Below are 22003 nucleotides of genomic sequence, written 5' to 3' on the forward strand. Positions count from 1 at the left end.
TTGCCCGGTGAACGGCTCTAATGCGAAAATTACGAACGTGGAATTCTCGCTGGCTTATAATTGATTCTACGCTCTTGCTCGAAGGATATCTGGATATTTGTAGATATACGGAATGGTAGATGAGGAATTTATCACACCAGTGATAAATTCCGAATTTCAGTCTCTATATGCATTGACTTATGAAGGTATTCGAACATCTAGCATAGGGAATTTTTGTGAATATATTATGTGCGTAATACCTTCAGAGATTTGATATAAACTTTTAGAAACTCCATTAGCGCTGTAATGAGGCACCCAAAATTTAAAACCCACGTGGAAACGTGTGACAAGTTTGAAGGCGTTTACTGCAAACACCGCGTAAAGCCACGTATACCGTTGACGAATTTCTGCAACATACACATAATCAGAAGTACTGAAATTACGATAGCAATGATATAACTATAAATTCGTATATGTTTACACATACATGAATAAACACGATGAGGAATGGTAAATACGATTATTATTATATTCATCGTTATTATTGTTATAGATACACATGTATGTATATATATATATATATATATATATATATATATATATGTAGGTAAATTATTATTCTAGTCTTCAATGTTATTGGAAAATTATAAAGTATTCATTTGATTCAATGATTTCTATGAACTGCGTTATTGATTTTCCTGCAGAGAATGACCTAAAAAATCGCCTATTTTTAGTCTCGCGTTTTGGAATCGAATTCTCTGACAGACGACTCCTTATGATGAGACATCAGTCACGACAAATTTTCACCTTGAGCCGATAATTAGTTTCTGAGATGTGCGAGCTCAGAGAACTCAAAATTCATTCGTATATATCAACCCTAGACATTGAACCTTAGATCATGCAATTGAATTGGAATTTCATGGAACTTCAATTGAAACTTTTTACTAATCGAAGCATACATGAAATTTCGATACCGTAATAGAAAACAGCACCACATTTTTATAATTATCGATTAAACTAAAACTGGATGAGAGTCAGAATATTACAGTACATGCGTAAGTGGTGCTCGAACTGTTGGCTATTAGCTTATAGCTACATTGGCTATGAAAGTTCTATAGTTTCTCGATCGTGATATATATATAATGCATCACCACTTCCAACAATCAACATAAGGAAAAATGTCGATATAGTAAGCGATCTTTTCAACATAGCGTCCAACATATTGACTCGACCATTGTTTTTGAAGATCCAACTGTGCTGACGCGTCAATGTACTTTATGTTCCTTGATCTCTCGTATCCCAGGAACTAATTGTCGGTTCAATTTGAAAGCTTGCTGTGGTTGCGTTATGGTGTCTCACCATAAGCCATTGCTACGACATACAGTTTCAAAGTCGTGGGACGAAAGATGAGCGAAAAATATCGCTTGGCTCGCCCTCTTGCAAAATGTATATACTTACATTTGAATCATAAACGCATCGTATATGTACGGTTTTAGCTCTGCCCGTGTAAAAATGAACCAGAATGTTCGAGTTAACGGAACAAAGCGCGACAGTATTATCAGAAAGACGACCGAAACCCGAAGAACCACAAAGACTTTGTCTAATAAACATCGTGAAAGTGTAAAATCTAAAGGGTGTTTCATAATTTCATCGTGTTGTTTGTAACAGTAATGCGAGACGTATCATCGGAGATAAACGAGATAAAGTGAGATTATTAGAGATTGATACGAACGAGAAATTTGCCTGGAGGCAGCGAGGCGCGAGATTCTGGAATGCGAATTAAATCGAGCGTTATGCTGCAGTGTATACTATTGGATGGAACCTAGCGCTGAATACGAAAGCAGATAAACTGTCGTGATGTCGACAGAGGTATAAGCGCGGGCCAAGTCATGCGCGGCTCATATCTTTTCGGAACATCCCGGTTTTAGTGGCAGACAGGTATCCCCTGCTATATCGAAGATCCAAAGCGTCACCTTGCCGTGGCCAAATCTGTTTAGCGCGTGACAAGAATTCGAATAGATCGTTCGATTACTGCGTGGCTTTCCACTGGAACAAATGTTTTAAATGCTGTTTATCACGCTCACTTCTTCCTATACTTTGCTGCTAACGAACCGTTATCTCACCTAAATGACTGTAATTTAACTTTATTTCGCTTTCTTGTTTCGCTCATTTGAATTGTCAGGAGTTCTCTCTCAGTTGCACCGAATTGCAATAAATGTAATTTCTTTTCTTTTCTTCTTTCTGTTTGTTCATTCGAATTATAAAGAATTTTATCTCATTCTGTACTGAATTGCTTGACAGTGCATCAGTGTCTGTCTTGTAGGAAAATTGTTCGTTTGAAGTATGTAATTTCTGAGTTGCTGAAGTAAAATACTAATATAATTATATTATAGATGTCTGTGTTTCAAATATCCATAATATATTATTGTAGATGGGTGTTTTATCGGCCAATGCATTATATATCAATAGCCTTCGTGTATCGATCAACATCCATTTGGAATTTTTATCACCAAACTAATATAATATAATGTAATTGTCATTTATTTGTGTGTGAAAGTTTTTCTAATGGTAAGATACCGAATACGTCAGACATCTAAAAATATTACTTGAAAAGATTTTTTGGTAAAAGATAAACATTTTCTAGGAAACCAAATACATATGATATGAAGCTACTAAAAAGTCTGAGAAAGAAACGGTGGATACAGTATCATACGCGTAGAAGTATTTACATAAAATATCATATATACAATGCACATGGCAGCGTTGCATTTGAATTTTTCTTAAATTTTCCTGCGCACTTCCTAAATAATTTAGCATTTTAACAAGCAAAATATTAAACACGGTTGAAAACGTTCTAGCCAGCTGTAAGGAAACATAATGCTAACGTACGCTACTAATGCATAATACATTATATCTTAATGAATACTCGCTGCGTGTGTATATAATATCAAGACTGTAAACCACGAAGAGAAAGCATTCCTCCGTTTTAATCATTTGTTAATTCAACAGTCCATTAATATAGATATTCGTTAGCAGAATTAAAATAAAAATTGGTAGAAATGAAATCAAACTCGAAAATTCACCAAGAGTACCACGCTCTTTTACCTTTTTACAATCGTAAATTTACACAAGATCATCTACCTTACATTTCCAGATTTATATACGCAACTAATTTCATACAATTTTTTTCAACAAAAAATTGACGAAAAATATTTATCTTAAACGCATACATAATATTTCTTTTCGGGGCAATTTTACGAAACGCAATAAGGCTCCCACGTTTCGTAGCTAAATTAAAAATGGGATATTAGCAAAGGAAAAAGGAATAGGAGCAGGCCCGAACGTTTTATTACGTCGCACAGGAGGTACAGAAGAGAAGGATAAAGGACAGAATAAGAGGTAGAAGACAAGATACCAAAGAGAAATAGTCGAAGGAGAAAAGAAGATAATGAAAAATGCGAGTCGAAGAGAAAGTAGAGGCGAAAACGAAAAAGAGAAAGATGTAAAGAGACGGTGTGCGGGAGTTGTAAAAGTAAAGGAGCTCCAAGGAGGTTATATTGCGCGTTGGATTAAACTTATACAAGCAACCGTTGTCTCTTGGGCGTATTTCGGCTGGCATCGGCGCCCTATCCTCTTGGTTCTGCTTGATGCCCGCTGCCAAAACTTTTGCTCGATATCTCCGCGAGCGAAATGTCGCGTTATACAGCAACGTCACGACAACCAGAGATTACTCTCGAATACGAAACGCAAAATGACATTCCACGTAATCTCTGGGTGTAATTCTGCGCAGTCGATGAAATGTGGTGGCTCGCGACAACCTATGTAAGTTCAACGTTTTCGCTTCAGCACGGAAAATTAAACAGCCAGCGCGAATAAGTTAGCTTTACAGTTAGTTTAACCTATGCCACTCTTTTTACTTATTTCTGCGAAACACCATTGGTACATCTGCGATAAATATAGTTACACTTCGTTCAATTTTTTCTATTCAATTTTTGTTATTTCAACCTTTCTTATTTCTTTAAAATCGCCTCTCCGGTTAGAACTGCATCGACCAGGATTTTTATACACAATTTTCCATGATTTTATAGAGAATATAACGACTAAGTTAAAGTATCAGGATTAATCTCTCTCGATCGGATTTTTGTATTCGTGTGGAGTTCTCATTTAAAACTCGCATGTCGAAAGGAGAAATTTGTCGAAATGATTTGAAAGAATCTAAAGTTTAAAGCGTGTACTCGTATATTTTCACAGTGTATTTTATTGTCTAATGTCTTGTCTACATTTTTCATGAAGATGGAATGTCTCCATCAGAACGAAGTACGCATCTACCAATTTAGAATTTGCACGGTCATCGTTCCGTGATATGGACGCATCGAACTTCGAGAGGTAGATATAATAGTATTATTTCGTGAGTCAGTCGGTCGTATGTATTGGTACGATATGATTGCCGTTCCAGCCGACTGCGGGACAATCTGAAATTCCCCTTAATACAGCTATGCAGATATTTAGGGTACGTTTCAATGCCAAAAATCAAATTAAACTTTGTGAACGTTTGTGTAAAGGGCAATTTCGACGGAGCACATCGAACACGATGGGCAACTTTACAAGAGATCCGTAGATATATATGTATATAGAGTTAGTACGTCATATTATCAAACTTTTCACTGATAACTCTTATCACCTATCTATGTATATTGTCTTAAATCTATTCGCAGTTACTCGTTTTACACCTAAATTTGAACTCCGCAGAAAATTATCGAGGTTGGTTTGCGGCGACACCGACCAAGGTAATCCCACCATATAATTAACCACCAACAACCGTCCAGGGCACTCATACCAACCTACACCATAACTCATGGCTAAGCTACCACTGCGTGTACAGTTTTAAACGTTCTTATCCGTATATGTAATTTTGTCAACTAAAAAAAATGGTGAAAAAGGGTGGAATAGGTCCGGTTGCTCTGAATTATAACGTTGTTGCTCCACACATTCTTTCGCTAGCCTTTGTTATTTATAGAGTGTTTATAATAGTACTTGTAAAAAAACTTAATTCATTTGTTAATTTATGTAATATTATAGAATAGGAATCATATGAGAAGAAAATCTTCAACACAAATTTAAGAAATATTTGAATAATAGGAACGAATGAAATTGACAAAGAAACGCAACAATGTTAATTATCTACCCGTTTGCATAATTTTCCAGAAATATCGTAATATTTATGAACAGGATTTTACCATCCGCTTTACTTTCATTTGTACAAATATTACATAATATTTCGACATCTAATGCTAAATACTGGTCGCACAACATTAAAAGTTAATTCAACGTGTGAAAAGGGTTTCTTCATCCAATTTCATGTGTAAATTTATCAAAACTCTGACTAGTTTACCCACACTTTGAAACACTTAATACATTATATTTAATATATATTACCGCGATTCTTGTACAAGGGTGCAGTATATTGCTTGAAACCTTCGCTTGGAACAGTTTTACTTCCTTGTTGTTTCGGAACTGTCGCTCTAGTGTTTTTACGATGGGGTTCGTCGCCCTAGGGTACGCTACCTTGCACAAGCTCCATCGTGTTCTTTAAAAACAACTTTCCTTGCACGTGACTTTTTCAATAGTTACTACTTGGTAACTTTCTCTTTCCCTAGTGAACCTAGTTCACTTCGTACCGTTTCCCAAAGGGAGATGCTGTACGCTTTCATTTGCATCCCTTTTTAAGGGGGGATACGCGGTATACAGCTATGTGGAAAATTAGAATAGCTTTGATCCATAGGGTAAAAAAGCCAACCATAGTATAAACACCATCTGCTAATGCGATGTAATACTTTCACAAATAGCGGTACTGTTAAAGAATGTAAAACGAAATTTTGCAACGTCTATAGATTGTATTTAATCATTATGTCATTTGGAAATTTAAATCCATAATCTACTGATCTCATAAAAATGGTAGAGAGTGTTAATATTATAACCAGCAGCATACTTCGGAATATTCTTGCATATTAAATGCATCCTCTACATCTTCTGCATTTAAATTTCTAATATTTTGTTTTGCGTTATTAGTGCTTCCGTAATTATTCAAATTAAGATATATACATATATGTTGTCATTATTGAAAAAGATATCAAATTAATTTTACTAATAGTAGATTGACGTTATAATAAGTTTTAATATATTGAATAATATGAAGACTCTTGCTTCTCTCTTTCTCTCTTATTCCATTGTTCTTTTTATTACTTACTCGTATCCAATATTTCTGTCCCATCACATTTATCGGTTTACACGTTTTTTGTTTGCACAAAAGAATTTGATTGGTAGTATTATTTGAAAAATCCAATAAATTTGACGCTGTATCAATAAGATTCGTGATTTTGCTGACTCGATGCCAGATAGCTTGGTAAAAAGGTCTTTGAAGAAGTACTACTATTACGCTACCACAAAGGAAACGTTTCACTCGCCATCGATCACAGCTATTGCAGGCCCGCAATCAATTTACGTTAACGGTCTGCTCGTTATTTTCTTGCCATTCATTTCAGGAAAAAAATGAATTTTATATCGAACCTTCTCGATAAGTACGTACGATTGTTTTAACATCATAACTATGATGAGTAAAGTTCTCCTTTAATATTTTTTTGGAAGAAGTGTAGGTACCGATCCGCCACATTTTCTTCGCTGAAATACGTTTATTACTCCCATACGTAGTTACCGTATTAGTTTGTAATTTATATTAACAAATTTACGCAGACCTGGAAATAAAATCGTGAAAAAGATATTAAATAAAACTAACTATTCGTGAAACAGGAAATATTGCTTTGCGTAGTTACACTTATCAGTAGAAAGCACACGACCTTTGTTTGAACAATTTTTTTCGAAAATGTTTTTGATATATAGAGGAAGCTATATTTCTCATCCTCAAAGAAATACATGTCAGTAATTTTTCTACAATGTTTTTCATGTGTAAATTTTGTTAAAATTGGCGCGTTGCGCTCAAGTTGACCCTTGTAAGTGGAACAACCTTACTAATGAGCCGCCAGACAAAATACATTCTCCCTTCCACTTCTTCTTTCCTCTTGTTCTTCTTTTACACTACAACGCCGCATCATACATTAAATTAAAAGGATCTTCCTATTGACTCAGGAGAGAAGTTTTTACAGTCGTTCCAATCAGCAATTTTTTGGTAAACCATATGTAGAAAAAAGCAAGCGATAAGTGGACAATTACTTATTTTACAAACTGGTGTCTAACTAATGTCGAGAATGCGTTGTACAGTTTTACACGAAGCACAATTATAATACCACTGTGTATTTCTATTATACTTGAAATAGATATAATAAATTAGAATCTTACTATCATTGCTTAAAAATAAATTGACGAAATGTTGCAAATAGGAAATTCGTATTGACATTATATCGGGCAGTCAGAGATTTGATGTTCGACTCCGATCAGAAAATTTATTTTCTCTGAAATGACATTAATCGGATTTCCAGAGTGTACAACTTAAATTCCGTTTTCTATAGATGGATAACAAACGAGTGACAACGAAGTTTGCTTATCCTGAGGGAATAAAGTTTAACCAATTATTGTTTCCACCGGTACTTTTACAATATAAGCCTTCTAACTATTATATTTTCTATTATTCAATGAATTCTTTGTTTCTTATAAATTCCAAGTTTAAATAATATAATAATAATATAACGTGTTTTAATAAAACCGTCTTTCGCTAAATATTCTACTGTTACGTGATTAATGATATTTCTTGCGAAAAAATGCTGCTCTTTAAAAAATCGATTTCTAATTTCATTCATTGTCAGTTACATGCTTCCAGCATATATCAAACTATTCAGACATGACTTGCTGCAAAAAATTTCGTTCGGGAGCTGTAATAGGAAAGCTTTCAAATTTCAAAAGAGAAGTTGCAAAAATTGACTGACGCATATATGAAATTTAAAAAACAGTATATCAATTTAACTGCAAATGCAGAAATCTTTTAAACTTTTGCGAGAGCGACGAAGAATATTAAATCTGAATTAAAAATTTGAAAATGTTAATTAGTACATGTTACAGCTCGAAACGATTTAGATTAAAAGAAAGTTACATGTCAGAAAGGAAAAAAGGAAACAGTGTACAAAAATTTATGTACGAAAGAAGATTTTAATTTTGGAACATTAAAGTAAGCTGACTTCAAAGAAATCACAAACTTGTAACATATTCCTACGTTATTTTCATGAAAATAATTATTCTTTAAATATTCATTTATTTCCCGAGTATTTTAAAAAGAATTTCGCTATCTATAATATCCGTGACAAACCACCGTATTGCGTGAGACAGCCAACCACGACATGTCATATATTATACTACCCTACTTAGTGTTCCTTAAAATCGCAAATACTTGCTTTTACTGCTACTGTGAAAATATATATTTTATTAAATATTCGAATTGATATTCCTACAATTTTAGACACTTACTTAACCGTATTTCACGAATATTCCTTCTAACATCCGATATTTTTTGAAGCAGTTGATTTTCTTATTATCAAATCTTTTCATATCGTAGACATAGTCATTGCTTAATATGACATGTTTATCTTTATTCCCTCAATTGTTTTTTTATTCTGATAGAGAAGATTAATAGATAGCGGTTAACTTTCTGTTTGAAACATCGAAGGAATTTAATTTCCACTAATTATTAACAATATAAGCGCAGTTTCTAACGTTTTGTAAGTGAAGCACAATCCACTAAAATTTCAAGCCATTATCATTCCTTGAATTAATAATCTGAAAAGCGGAACGTTACTTATATGCAATGTTGAGAGTGGAAGGGTTAAACGTATAACTAACGTGGAGATTTAAGAACGTTTCTGCATCGTCACGGCACATATTGAAAATAAAGGAAGAGGAACGCGCTATTCGTTTTCGCTCGGCTTTATATGCAGCTATGTATCCGAAATCAATAAAAAGTTGGCAAATAAATAGCGGAAAGTGCGGGAGAAAGCGAGGCAACTGTGTTTAAACTGGTGCACTTTTTAACTTTCAAAACTTAATTCACCAAGACGCCGGCACCCTTGAGTACGTCGATAGGGGGTTAACTACAGCAAGAAGTGGTGCGATGAAGGTAGACGGTACCCGTACAGATTAAGCATCTTAATCACCGCCGAGTAAAACTGCAAATTGCTTGGCTAGGTGAAATGAGAATGGCGTGGGTATATGCCCACTTTTGCTCAAGAGAAGAGCGCTCGTGAAACAAAAAGTTCAACGAGCTCGAAAGAGTTATCCCGAGAATGATGAGAGGCATAAAGGAATAGAAAGAGACACATGCGTAAACAGAGGAAGAAGAGATTTACTCTGAAGTACAAAGGAAATGCAAGAAGGAAAGAACACCGAGGAAATGGAAACAAATAGATGACAACGAAAAAAGGGAAAATTAAGAGAATTAATATACGGAAAAGTAGAATTTTAAAATGTACGAGAGCGAATTGGTTGGTTGGTAAAAAAGAAGGTCAAGGACTGCTTGTGTATGTGAAGCTGTACATGCAACGTGCTTGTAGAAGCATTTTAGGTGCAGTTGAGTAATCATCGCATTACGTTTTAGAAATTTAATAAGAATAATATAGCTAGGTTATATATGTATGTTGTATGAAATTCTTATAATTATATTACTTTAAATAATCTAAATTATTGCACGTATTATGGAGTGATTAAATTGTCTTTCAGAAATCAGTATTCAACTAAACGAATGAAATTGGCGTTTGCAATTGTCGAATTGTATAATAATTTGATTACGCGAGAAATTCTTTATTTTGGGGGTCTTTTTATTTCTTAATTTTAAATCGGATGAATTAATTTTGATACGATTTGCATATTGCTATGACAAATCGACCAGACGATCTCGATGATTATAAATGACAGTGTTTATACATAAGCATATTACCTATTGCATAGTTTTAAGGTTTCTCTTCTGTCGCCTATGCACATGCGATGAAAAAGCAGCGAACAATAGTTTACCATAGGACAGAGCATATACGCAATCGTTTTTATGACCCATTTGCAAATATTCTTGACTGAACGTTCGATGTAAACGCATTTCACCACTATGCATGCTTTTCCCGCGTTCAAAAACTAAAAGCTCTTTGTGTTCCGTGCTAGAATGATTTCAACGCCATTCGTTTTGTGAACATATCATACACTATACGATTCTAATTTGAAAAAATTCACGGGAATACGTATGACTAATTGATTTTTCATAGCGTATATTTATATATAGATTTCTGACTCAGCTGATACATGTAATTATTTACTATTGATACTATTATTGTTCATTTTATAAAATATTTAATATAGAAATCTCGTCTTTCTGTTGCAGGCTGGATGATGAGAAATTGGACCTCATAAACGTAAGTAACTTAACATTAATATCGGTAAAAAATTAATGAAATTAATATATATCAAGCATTAGAAAATTTATCGCAAGATATCTTGTTTAATTTTATGTTGCTGCGTTTTTAATCCATTGTGACCGATTTTTCTCATTTTTTCATTCGTCCAGCGTTTTTCATAGATGTTAACGAAAACATTCATACAATGCATATATTGTAATATATTCACAAGAAAAATCACGTGATAAATGTTCGAATATTTTCGCCAGCCATTGGCAACATATAATTGTGACAGGTTTTCTCTGTTTCCTGATATATGTTGATATGCCACATATGGGGTAGAAATGGAGCGTGGTAAATGGACGCGTTCTATGTCGTATCAAACGTTACCGCCGCGGCATCTAGGCGGTCTAGTGTACCACGTCGCGGGCATAACTGTATGCGCCAAATAACCGGAAATTACCGGGCGCATTTCAATCAGAACACCAGGCAAGCTTCGAACACGCGGACCCATCGTTTACTCCGCATAATAGTCGGCCGTATGATAATCTCGCAAATCGAGCCAGGGTGCAGCCCCTGAAAACCGATTGCTCCGTTCTCTGGTAAACCTCTTCCAGTGAACGACTACGATCGATCGTCAAACATGGCAAAAGGGCATATTGGAACTGTTCACTATGTTTGTGATAGCTTCTAATGCAGATTCAAATTCGCGTCAATTTCTTGTGGCCGACTCTCAATTATGTTCATAATATCTTATTAAGTATTGGAAACATTATTGCCAAGATTATTTCATTTTATTGCATTTTATATGTTATTGCAATTATAACTACACTATTTTTATCTTTGATTTTATCGTTTTTATTACTAGACATCGCTCTTTTGATTTTATGTTAATAAAGAATAGAATGAAAAATAGTTAGAAATAATTAGTAGCACTTTAAAAATTTAATTTATGATGAAATAACAACACTTTCCTTCTAGGAGATGGTTCACTTTTGAGATTAATCTTTACGAGCGTTTCAAAATGGTTAATTATTTTAGATGTGCCACTCTTATCAACAGTATATTTCTTTTACATTGAACTGTAATATTTTTTATACAATAATAACGCCTGTGATCAGGGAAAATATCGCGATGTATTTCTTTAAAGCACATTTTGCAAATTTTAATAATATATTTTTCAAAATGTGCTCATGAAAGGTTACCAAAGATGCATAATATAAGTAGAGTAAGAAGTTTTTAATTTAGTTTCTGTTTTAATTTAGTTTCTAGATGCAGAGATATTTACAAAATAGTGAATTTATTACGAAATATTAGTCGCGACAATTTTCATAAGCATGTACTTACTGCGCGGTCTTCTTTACTCGCGAGACTGTACAAACTGCATGAGCACGCGGCAGTAATTACGTTTCCTTTGAGGTCTGCCCCCTCATTAAACCGCAGTCGTATCAGAATGCTTCAACCACTGACACTAAGTTAGAATCTGTAACCGCTTAATAAGCTTTGATATATGTAACGTAATGCCTACTTACGTACTTGTGTACTTGTTAATATTTATCACAATAATTTATAGACGTTAAATGAAGCTATACAGCTTCTCTTCTGCGAATTACATAGTTATCCATTAACTTTAACTAGCTGTCGTTCCACATAATTCATAAAAATAAGAAACATCACGAGTTAACTTTTTAATAGTACGTTCTGAGAGAAATTCAAGCAAACAGACATAGTAATTAAATAAACACGTTATTTCGCATTATAAATTCCATATCTTAAATATCATCACATAAGGCATTTATCAACGTTTATTTTCTAAATCGCTATTGACCATCATAAATAATTAGAATACTCCTCAATTTTCTCATATCGAGAAAAGTATCGTGGAAACTGCCGAAAGCATAAATTTGTAATCCTCGTTTCCACATGAATAATTTTTTACTGCATAAATCATTTAAAAGTTCTCTATAACGATTTCATCGCAAAAACTTTTTAATTTGAACAGTTAATCTCCTATAAATTCTTACAAATGAGAATAATGATACTAGATCATTGGAAAATCGCATTGAATCATTTGGAAATTCTTTTGATCACATTATGAAGAAACTATGTGCTATTAAGGTTCCATTTAAAGGAAAAAGCAACGTTCCATGTATCAACCTAACGCACGAAAGTATACAAATAGAAGTGCATTTGCATAAGCTTGGAAGCCCGTTAAACGAGTATTTAAATGAAGGACTACTAATATTTTAGTACATCATCCCACGGAACCACCTTTACGTGATTCTGCTACAATAGATCGGCTCGATGAATCTTCGGCCGCGGGTTATCCTCTGCCGAATTGTTCGCTACTTAGTCACTGGTAGGAGGAGAGAAAAAAGCCAGTTGGTTCCATGAATAAAATGCTAGTTATCGAGATCGTAAATCGCAATGTTGGAAGGGATGGCGGATGTTGGTACGGGTAGGAGCAGAAGCAAAGAGGGGAAACCGTAAATGGTGGCGTTCAAAGTAGAAACAGTGTTCGCCAGGTCGGCCAGGATTCGTACATCACCACCCGCGGTTGATTTATTCAGAAAATTTTCACCGCGATACCGGTTCTAGCTCTGCCTTGCTCTGTAAGTCGAATAATTGCCACCCGTGAGAGTAAATGAATCTAATTGCATCTAAAATTTAAATAAGACTTCGAATTTGCATTTAATACTGACATCTAACTGAATGTACGGGATTCGATAAAGCAAGACTAATTCCTTTCTTCTTGCCTGGTCTATTTTCCACGATCGCAACTTTCAATCCCTAAATAGTTTTTTTTTTATAAAAAAAAAAAGGATTGATTGTATTGTTTTATTACCATTCAGTGGTAATGGTTTCGCAACTGATGACTGGTCTCTGAGATGGCAGGTTGCGAATTATTTATATATTTTGGTTTAATCATTTAACGTATTCATGAATATTTTAGCTCTTCGTCTTTATGGAAAGCTACGATGTAAAATACAAATCTGAAAGAGATGGGACACTTTTTTTATTCAACCTTCTCTCCGCTATTAGTAAATATATGAATTTTGTACAAATTTGCACAGTCTAACAATAAATATTAAACGTTAATACTTGCTGAACGTTTATACGTTAATATTTGCTGAAGTACATGTAAAACAAGTGAACAAATTGAAGCAATTTATATATTAAATCTCAAGTAAATTTCAAGTATCGGTAAATAGAAATGGAACCTACAGTACCATTCATAAATCACTAATTGTTAATATATGTAGGGCAAGCGTAGATGAATGTTACAATTAGAGAATAAATTAACACTTATTAACCGCGTGTATTGCAAGAAAACAATTTTATAATATACATATTTTGAAGACTGTATTACATTCCCATTAAAATTTCTGTTCAAAATTAACAAGTGTTCTCTGACTTATGAAAGATGCGAGTAGAATAGCAATAATGCCGTACTATAGTACACACGTTGATAAAAGGCACTAGCTTGATATGTGATATAGGGAAAATTCCTCGCACCAGCAGAAAACGGAACAAGAACGTACTCCTAGGATGCTGATAAGGCCGCAAGAGTTACGCAATATTGTGATAAAGGGGAATACCGCCTCTCCTGTGTAGTGATAAAGAAGTACATGGCACATACGTCTATAGAAGGCAAACGCACAGGAACGAAAGTTGTATCTTGACTGAAGGGGCGAGCTACGTCGAAAGAAAAAAGACAGAGCGAAACGAAACTAACGAGGATAAAGGGTCGACGTAATGGACAATGCGCGCCGAGATTCATGCCAGCACGTAAGAAAAATTGGATTCGCTGCATCGCTTACCTGCCGAGGAAACAATTAATTTGCTTGAACTTAAGACAGTTACTCTGTTGATTGGTTTCGATATCATTACGATAATACCTTTTCGCACATTGAACACGATATAAAAATTAGAAGCATATTTATGTACGTACTTACTTCCAGTGTAGCATTTTTATACATTAGTACGGCTGCAAAATGCAGAAATACGAATGAACCAGGACGAGTTGAGAAATAACTTTCAGAACAAGCGTACAATGCTTCTGTAACAATGGCCACATCATCGTTGCCATGTGCATTTTTTCACATCGTGTATTTGTCTCCCTTCCGCGCATATTCATAGCTTTCTGTTGATTTTCCATATGCCCCCAGTTTGAACATCTGAAATGTTTTTTAAAAATATAGGCAGTTCGTTGCGTACACGTTATAAAATATTTATGCCTCTGCATATTTCACAAGAACGCCAGCGCTCATATCCGACAAATAATTGTTTTATCTTTTTATCTTCCTTTCCTCCCATACAATCGGCTATTTCATTTGGTCTTTGTGCGGCTAATTCTTAACAATGATATATTCAGCAATTTAATTTTTATTCAACAATTTTTGCAAACCTTTATTCGAAATTTGTTCAACAATCGTGTACTTTTCTGTACTGGAATTAAAAGTTATTCTTGTTCTGGTCAATCGTTATGTTCGAAAATGTGCAAAAATATGTATCATAACTAATTTGTATAAACCAAAGATATTTATCATACTTCCAAAATATCCAACGTTGAAGGAAAAATATATCTATTTAATTAAAAGACCCTAATATTTCTAAAATAATATTTCCTTTCCCATATTTGATTAAAATATTACAAAACGAGGTAATTGTTTAGTAGTTACTTTAATTACAGATCGGCCAATGTAAAATTTAATGAAATAGAAATTCGGAAACTTCTATTACAAGGACGCTTCGTTTATAACAAGTCACTTAGTTTAATCGTAATATAAGCTTTCTCCATGATTCGTTATAACATCGATAAACTCTTGGCTGTTATTTGATGGACGGGAGAAAAGCGTAACTTGGATCGGTGAAGCTGTTAACGAGGAGCGCCGTCTAGAATGCAATCGGTGAAAAATAATTAAAGACGATGAAATTAAACGTTTGCACGTCCATGGTGTTCGAGGCCCCATTTGTTCGGCTCCGGTTTTAATTATCAGGCGCTTGCCATTAGGCCGATATTAATGACGCACGTTCGCCCGAGCGTAGCTCCCAACAGACTTCTACTACTTCTACGCTCAATACAACCATCCGACGATCGTTTGTTTAAAGCAGTCGGAAGTAATATCAGCCGTTTCTTCCTCTCGGATTCTCACCCACGCTTCGCCAAAACAAAAGGAAATGTTGCCTTACGTATCACACAGATTTATACAACGTATTCATTTTATCGATTGCTAGCATTCATTGCCTTTTAAGTGTAACGTGTATGTTTTAGTGTAATTATCTATTCAAAATGTCGTAAAATGTTTGAAACGATAATGTAAATTAACGTTTCAATGTATTTGGATACTTGCTGATTTTTTATAAGATATACAGCACCGCTCGAAAGTCTTAGTTTAAATGTTAATTTACATTTCTTTATTAACTCATCATTAATTTCTACACATCCATATTCATATTTCTCATATAATTGTCTTATGAAGTGGCTGTAGATTTATTGGACGAACAGTATCTAAGCTTTGTCGCTACAAATCGAGTAATATATCCTGTTCTTCTTATTGTTATATCGTGTCTCTTTGCGTGCTATCATTTGGATGAATGAATCACCTCATAAAAAGTACGCATGTCCTTGGGGAAACTACTATGAACGAGACTTCTCCTAATGACAGTATTACATGTAGATATTATTGCAGTAAAATAATATAGGCATTATTATTTTATTCTTATTAATATCGCTGATAGAGTTTAAGTTAACTACCAATTATTTCATCTAATTCAATACGTATACAGGGTGGTTGGTAATTGGTGGTACAAGCAGAAAGGGGGTGAAAATATAGAATAAAAATTTTTCGTTCGAGGCTTTGTTTTCGAGAAAATCGACTTTGAATTTTCGCTCGGTACGCGTGCACTTTATCACGTCTTGTTATAACGGATCTCACTGTAGATCGTTGTCTCGATGGAAAAATTAAAAAAAAAAATTAAAAAAAGAAAATTTTTATTCTATATTTTCGACTTCTTTTTTCCGCTTGTACCACCAATTACTAACCACCCTGTATAAATAAGAGAAGAAAAATTATGATAAGCAAAAATTTGTCTCAATGTCATGTTCTCAAAATTATTTTCTTAAAATAAGGCTACGTATTTTTATAACAGTAGCGTGGCAGACCGTTTCAATCGTGATTGCAGCACTATGAAATATTTTTTCAATAAAGATGCCTCTTCAAAGAAAATTGGTTGTAACATAGAAAAACAGGTTGCAAGAGTTTTAACCTACTTAAAGGTTCGTAGCTGCTATCGTTTCTGTTATTTGTCCAGAATCTGCGTCATTAACCGCCACTGTTACCTTCTTCAAACGATCGCAGTATGTCTAAATTGCCGGCACACATCGCACTCTTCCAGTGCAGTTCGATCGGCGTCCATCTCATTTTTGCCATCTGCTTCCTTCGTTATTGTCTATTTTGTTATTTACAATAAATAGAAGCGCTCTGTTGTTCCCATCCTTCTTCCTTTTACTCTCTGCGAAAAATCCCAGTACTTAAACAGATTAAGAATAACGATTATCGAAGCTGCTATAGGAAAATTTGAACATAATTGGCTTCGAAGTAGAGAAAGACGACTTACGTTGGATTCGCTGAAGGATCAGCATTTGGCGCGAAAATTAACGATTATTAAATCTTATAGTAAAGATAAACTTATATACCAGCCTCCTTATTATTAGTTAGAATATAGCGTTTCATTTTTCAAAATATTTTTCATGAATATTTATAGGAATTGCATCAATCGTATAACAACTCATCAATGTTTATTTTGAAAATTCAGCCTTCTGTGTCCTAAAACTCTAACTCTAGCCCGTATTTAAAATCTGAGCAACAAATTAGTAACTGTTCCGACCCTTTAAACATAGTCCTTTTGGACCCACGAGCAAGCTGTCCGCCAAAGAGACTCGAAGGCTAACGAGCTAGGGGTGTAGGTCAATGGCAGAGTCAGACCTGAAGAGAGGCACTCTCGTGTTCGCTAACTGCCTGTGCACCGTGTTCCGTGTTTATGATGCGTATGTTGCTATTAAGCATACAAAAGCAGGTACCTAGGGTGGATCTACAACATGGTAACACAGAAATAGACAGCTCTGTTTATAAAGTAATTTTTGGGACTTTTTTTGTCTTGAATAATTGACGCAAAGCTCTTTCAAGAACAACTCTTTCAAGATTTTGTAAAAAATAACATATATTAAATACCCGTATTATAAATACATTTGATTTAACACGATTTTAGAAATATAAGTATTACGAACAGACTGTAGATTTTTATGCAAATTCATATTTTCGGAGATATAATTGGGAAAGTGGAGTCTCGGTAGAAAATTCTTTTACCTACCAAGTATTGTAAAAAGTTCTGTAGTTTGGATGTTTTGTACGTTCTTCTTTCTTTTTATGTTATATGTATTTTGTGCAGTTTTGTACTTTCAAATTTCCTATAAATGCACAGAAATCTGCAGTCCAGTTATGAAGTTGATACAGTGGAAGGAAAAATTACGTGGTATCTAAACTATATCTTTCGATTTATTTCAGAATACTATCTTACCTGAAGCCGTACACTTTTGGGAACGAGCACTCATGGTCCGTGAGACAAAGAGCACTATTAGATTGAGCAGGTATTTTATTTTCACGTTTGAATAATGCATGTACGTTTGTCTAACGTTATTAAATACATTGCATAAACTGTCGATTGTCATATAAAGTGAAAAAAATGTATATTTATTCCGATTGAAACATAAATGTAGGCGAATAATTTTGGATAATTAATCAAATTAAATAAAATCAATAATTCTAGAAGCAGTCTACTCCAATTACTATAATTTAGAAGGTAACGAATCGATGCTCAGTGCCAATGGATTCGCGATCTTTCGCATAGTACATGTTGCAAACGCATCGTTAATCCAATGGCAATGGAATTACTACCGTTTTTAACACGATCATTAGTATTCCAAATAACGTAATCAGTTCAAGAACTTGCATAAATCATTCTGTACGCATATCCATACACAACTGTCGGTAGCACGTTTATTTGCATAGCAACCAAAATGCTAAGGTAAAACTGTGAATATGCATTATACGTATTTGCGTAACGGGTTACCTGATTTATTGCCCTAATCGCGGATGTACTTGCATTATTACCGTAAACGTTTCGAGTATTTATCACAGCCGTTTAATACACACTTCTCGAACACTCGTAGTAATCCTGAAGCATGTTTTTTTCTCTCTTTTTTTTTTAAAGCTTAGCCTTAAAAAGCGAAGATCAATCAATCATTACGATGTTATTAACGTAACTGCAAAATTGTCGCGATAATTTGATATTTTCAATCGAAGGAAATACGGTATTAATACAGACAATTCTATAAAATGATAGACAGATGACGTTTTGACAGACGACAAACGATACATTATCGAGAATCGATAATGAAGAAATAACAGAACTCTTGTAACAACCTCGATATATTGTATTTCCAACTGCAAAATATTCATTTTATGCCTTTCTTTCCCTCTTTCTTCTTCCTTCCCTGTTCTTTGGGAATGCGACAGCGCAGCAAGCTAAGCATAGCCTCACTTATGCATTTTTCTCAAACTTCCACAAAATCCAAGGTGCTAGCAAGTCGCAGATAACGAAATCCATGCGACAAATCAATTTTGCACGAGACCTCCGGGATTTCCAATGACTTTTGACGTTTCGGTTGGGCTTCGACCGGACGCGAAAAGACGTGGATCTAAAAAGCGAACCAGGTGAATAGGCGGGGTGGCAAGGATGGGTTTCCACGGTGCGGAAAAGAATTCGTTACATTATTCAACAAGCACGCGCGGAACACACACTAGACAGGAAGAAAGCGTTTCTTATTTTCGCAAACTCTGCTCGCTTTTTTAATATTGGGAATTTGCCCCGTCGATACGCAGATGAAAAGGCATAGACAGGTCCAATCTAAGATTTGTAGGAAGACACAACGAATGAAAATTGAATTCGTAACGAAGAACTTGTGTTCTTTGTTTCTTTGCAATTTTTATTCAATTTGTATCTTCAGATGGCATCCAAGCGTAAGAAATATACGTATGAATGTTTATCAAAGCAAAGTTGTTTCATAAAATGGGAATTTTTTATTTTAAAACGAGGATATTATTCTTTGGAGAAGTAAGGGATTCGATCATTTATGGTGCACGTATAATAATTTATACAATTATCCTACGACTCTTTTACCAAACAAGAATACATAATTTTGTCTATTATGTTCTTTAGAAGAACAAGGATTCAAGATTTTCAATTATTTAAACTTCGGCATTTAATACCGAATAGACTAAAGCCACGCCACTACTAGCGTCGAAAGAAATGATATGTCAGTATTTGGCATTAATTACTGTCAGTTGCGGTATATGCGCTGTTATCAAGGAACGTCATTTGTCTTCGAAGGAAGACGGACATGTGGTGTACAATATTGATCTGAAGCTTCGCAACGAGCAGTGTAACATTAGTTACTGACACCCAAGTTGGCTTCTATTATTAATCTTCATCAATATTGTAAATGAGATCAGATGTGTCCGTTAAATGCATAAACAAAGTAAAACATAGATTATATAAATTTATTTTAATTAATTCAATTTTAAGAACTTATGAATGGATGCTAGTCAATGGAATAATACCTATATTTAAATAATTCCTTTTCTTTTGTGAAATAACTTCTTAAATAATATAAATTATATATACTCAAGAACAAAGGAAAAATTAAATTTCATAAAATAAGATTTAACATGTAAACGCGTTATTAACATTATTATTATCATGACATAAGTTCTAATAAATTATGATCGACACCATAATGTAACCTACCCCTAAGTGGTTGACCCATAAGGAAAGTAGCTGTGCAATGAGAAACGAATAATTTACATAACGTTGACGCGACATCAGAGCTATAAATACGTATACATGAAAATAAGAATTGTATCGCTAATGATTAAAATTGGTCGATTGTAGTAAAAATTCACGAAGTTACGGTTCATTCGTTCGTTTAGGTACTCTAAAATCCATTAGGAGAAAATGCACGCAAGCGCCACTTTACCGCCACCAGTACCTGTTCAAACTTTTAATCGGATCGTTTCCCTCGTTTATTCTCTATCTCTTGGCCGCCATTCCCGCGCTACCTTTCTCTTTTGATGCACTTTTCTATTTTTCGTAGCTTTTACAAACCTATGAGATTCTTTTTTTCGACCGTCGAATCAGCTTTCCGCAAAAAAGCCCTGTCGATTTCGCGCCAATTGAAATTTGTCAACTTTTCAAATTTCTCAAATTTCTCCAAAATATAAAAGAAGAAGAACAGAGGAGAAGGACATTTGTCAACTTTTCAAATTTCTCAAATTTCTCCAAAATATAAAAGAAGAAGGACAGAGCAACATTAATAACAGACGAAAGTAGCTATGATTTTCGAATGGCATCAGCAAAAACATTCGAAGAAGTAAGAAAATGAACTGGTCGGTTTATGGCGTGGTTTCGTTTCTGCCATACGGTTTTCTTTTATCGTCTCGGCCAGATCCAATAGGGATTACGAAAACTGGATGGAATAGTTGAACGGGATAGGGTAGCGTCTCTCGCAGGATTTTCTCAGATCTTCTTCCTTCGATTCATAAATATCCCCTGGCTATAATACTTCGCTGAAAAGACTCCCATGAGTACCTGCGCGATATTCACTATCGAAACAACTTCTTCCTACAACATTTTTACCCTCTGCTCTCGACCATGAATCTGTTATTCTTGTCGAACGCGGGAGAAATTCACTTTGACGCGCCTGGTAAGCTAATATCCTCTAAGCTTCGGTGGAAATTAATATTCTGCTATACATATTCAACGTTAACTCGCTTCGATAACACCTTGTTCGAAGAATTTAGTTGGTCAGAACGTTGATCATTGATATGCGCGAATATTACAGTGTGTGATTAAGAGAACATATAGCGAATCTCAAACATTTATCATTCACGACATGATCATTTACAAGCAGATTTTTATTCAGATTTATCTTTTTATCGACACTTTGCTCGCTCTATTTTGGATACTTTATTATTTCGGAAAATTAGCGATTCATCTATAAGTATTAGGTTGTCCGAAAAGTTTCTTTCATTTTATAAAGAAATAATTGATGCACAACATTTTCCGTTTTATATTATTTTATCGAATTACGTATGATCCAGTTTGTTCTATCAAACTAAAGATCACAACGTTCGACAGATTAGGTTTGATGTTTGTATAAAGATGCGTTGTTGTAAAAGACGTGTCTGTAAAAGAAAAATACTTTCCGGACAACCTAATATAATAGTGGAAATTATTTGCGGGCGATCAGTGGAACGAATCCATTTTTCTGTCGTTTTTCTAGTTTCAACATGTATAAGGAACTTTGATATGGAGGAAACTCCGAACCCCCATAATATTATTACAGTGTGTAAGCAACAACACACGCAGCATCTTTGATCAGCTAACTTCGAATCCCCAAAGTTGTGTTTTGAATAAAACATTCTTCGAAACAAGCCTCGAAATCCAGGTTAATTTTGTATTAAGCTTCTGAACATGATAGGAATTTTCCGGCAATTTTGTGAATTCGATATTCGTATAAAGGA

The 22003-nt window shown here is 34.5% G+C and overlaps 1 protein-coding gene across 1 annotated transcript in view; it reads left to right on the forward strand.

Moving 5' to 3' along the window:
* Positions 1–22003, forward strand: part of LOC117215787 (leishmanolysin-like peptidase) — a 210303-nt gene that overhangs the window by 177865 nt on the left and 10435 nt on the right. The window contains exons 4-5 of the mRNA XM_033462265.1: positions 10346–10376; positions 17927–18009. Of these exons, the coding sequence (XP_033318156.1) occupies positions 10346–10376; positions 17927–18009 (114 nt within the window). The remainder of the gene's footprint in view (positions 1–10345; positions 10377–17926; positions 18010–22003) is intronic.

The sequence above is a fragment of the Bombus bifarius genome, unplaced genomic scaffold (assembly GCF_011952205.1).
Source record: "Bombus bifarius isolate JDL3187 unplaced genomic scaffold, Bbif_JDL3187 scf7180000009790, whole genome shotgun sequence".
In the NCBI taxonomy this organism is placed as follows: domain Eukaryota; kingdom Metazoa; phylum Arthropoda; class Insecta; order Hymenoptera; family Apidae; genus Bombus; species Bombus bifarius.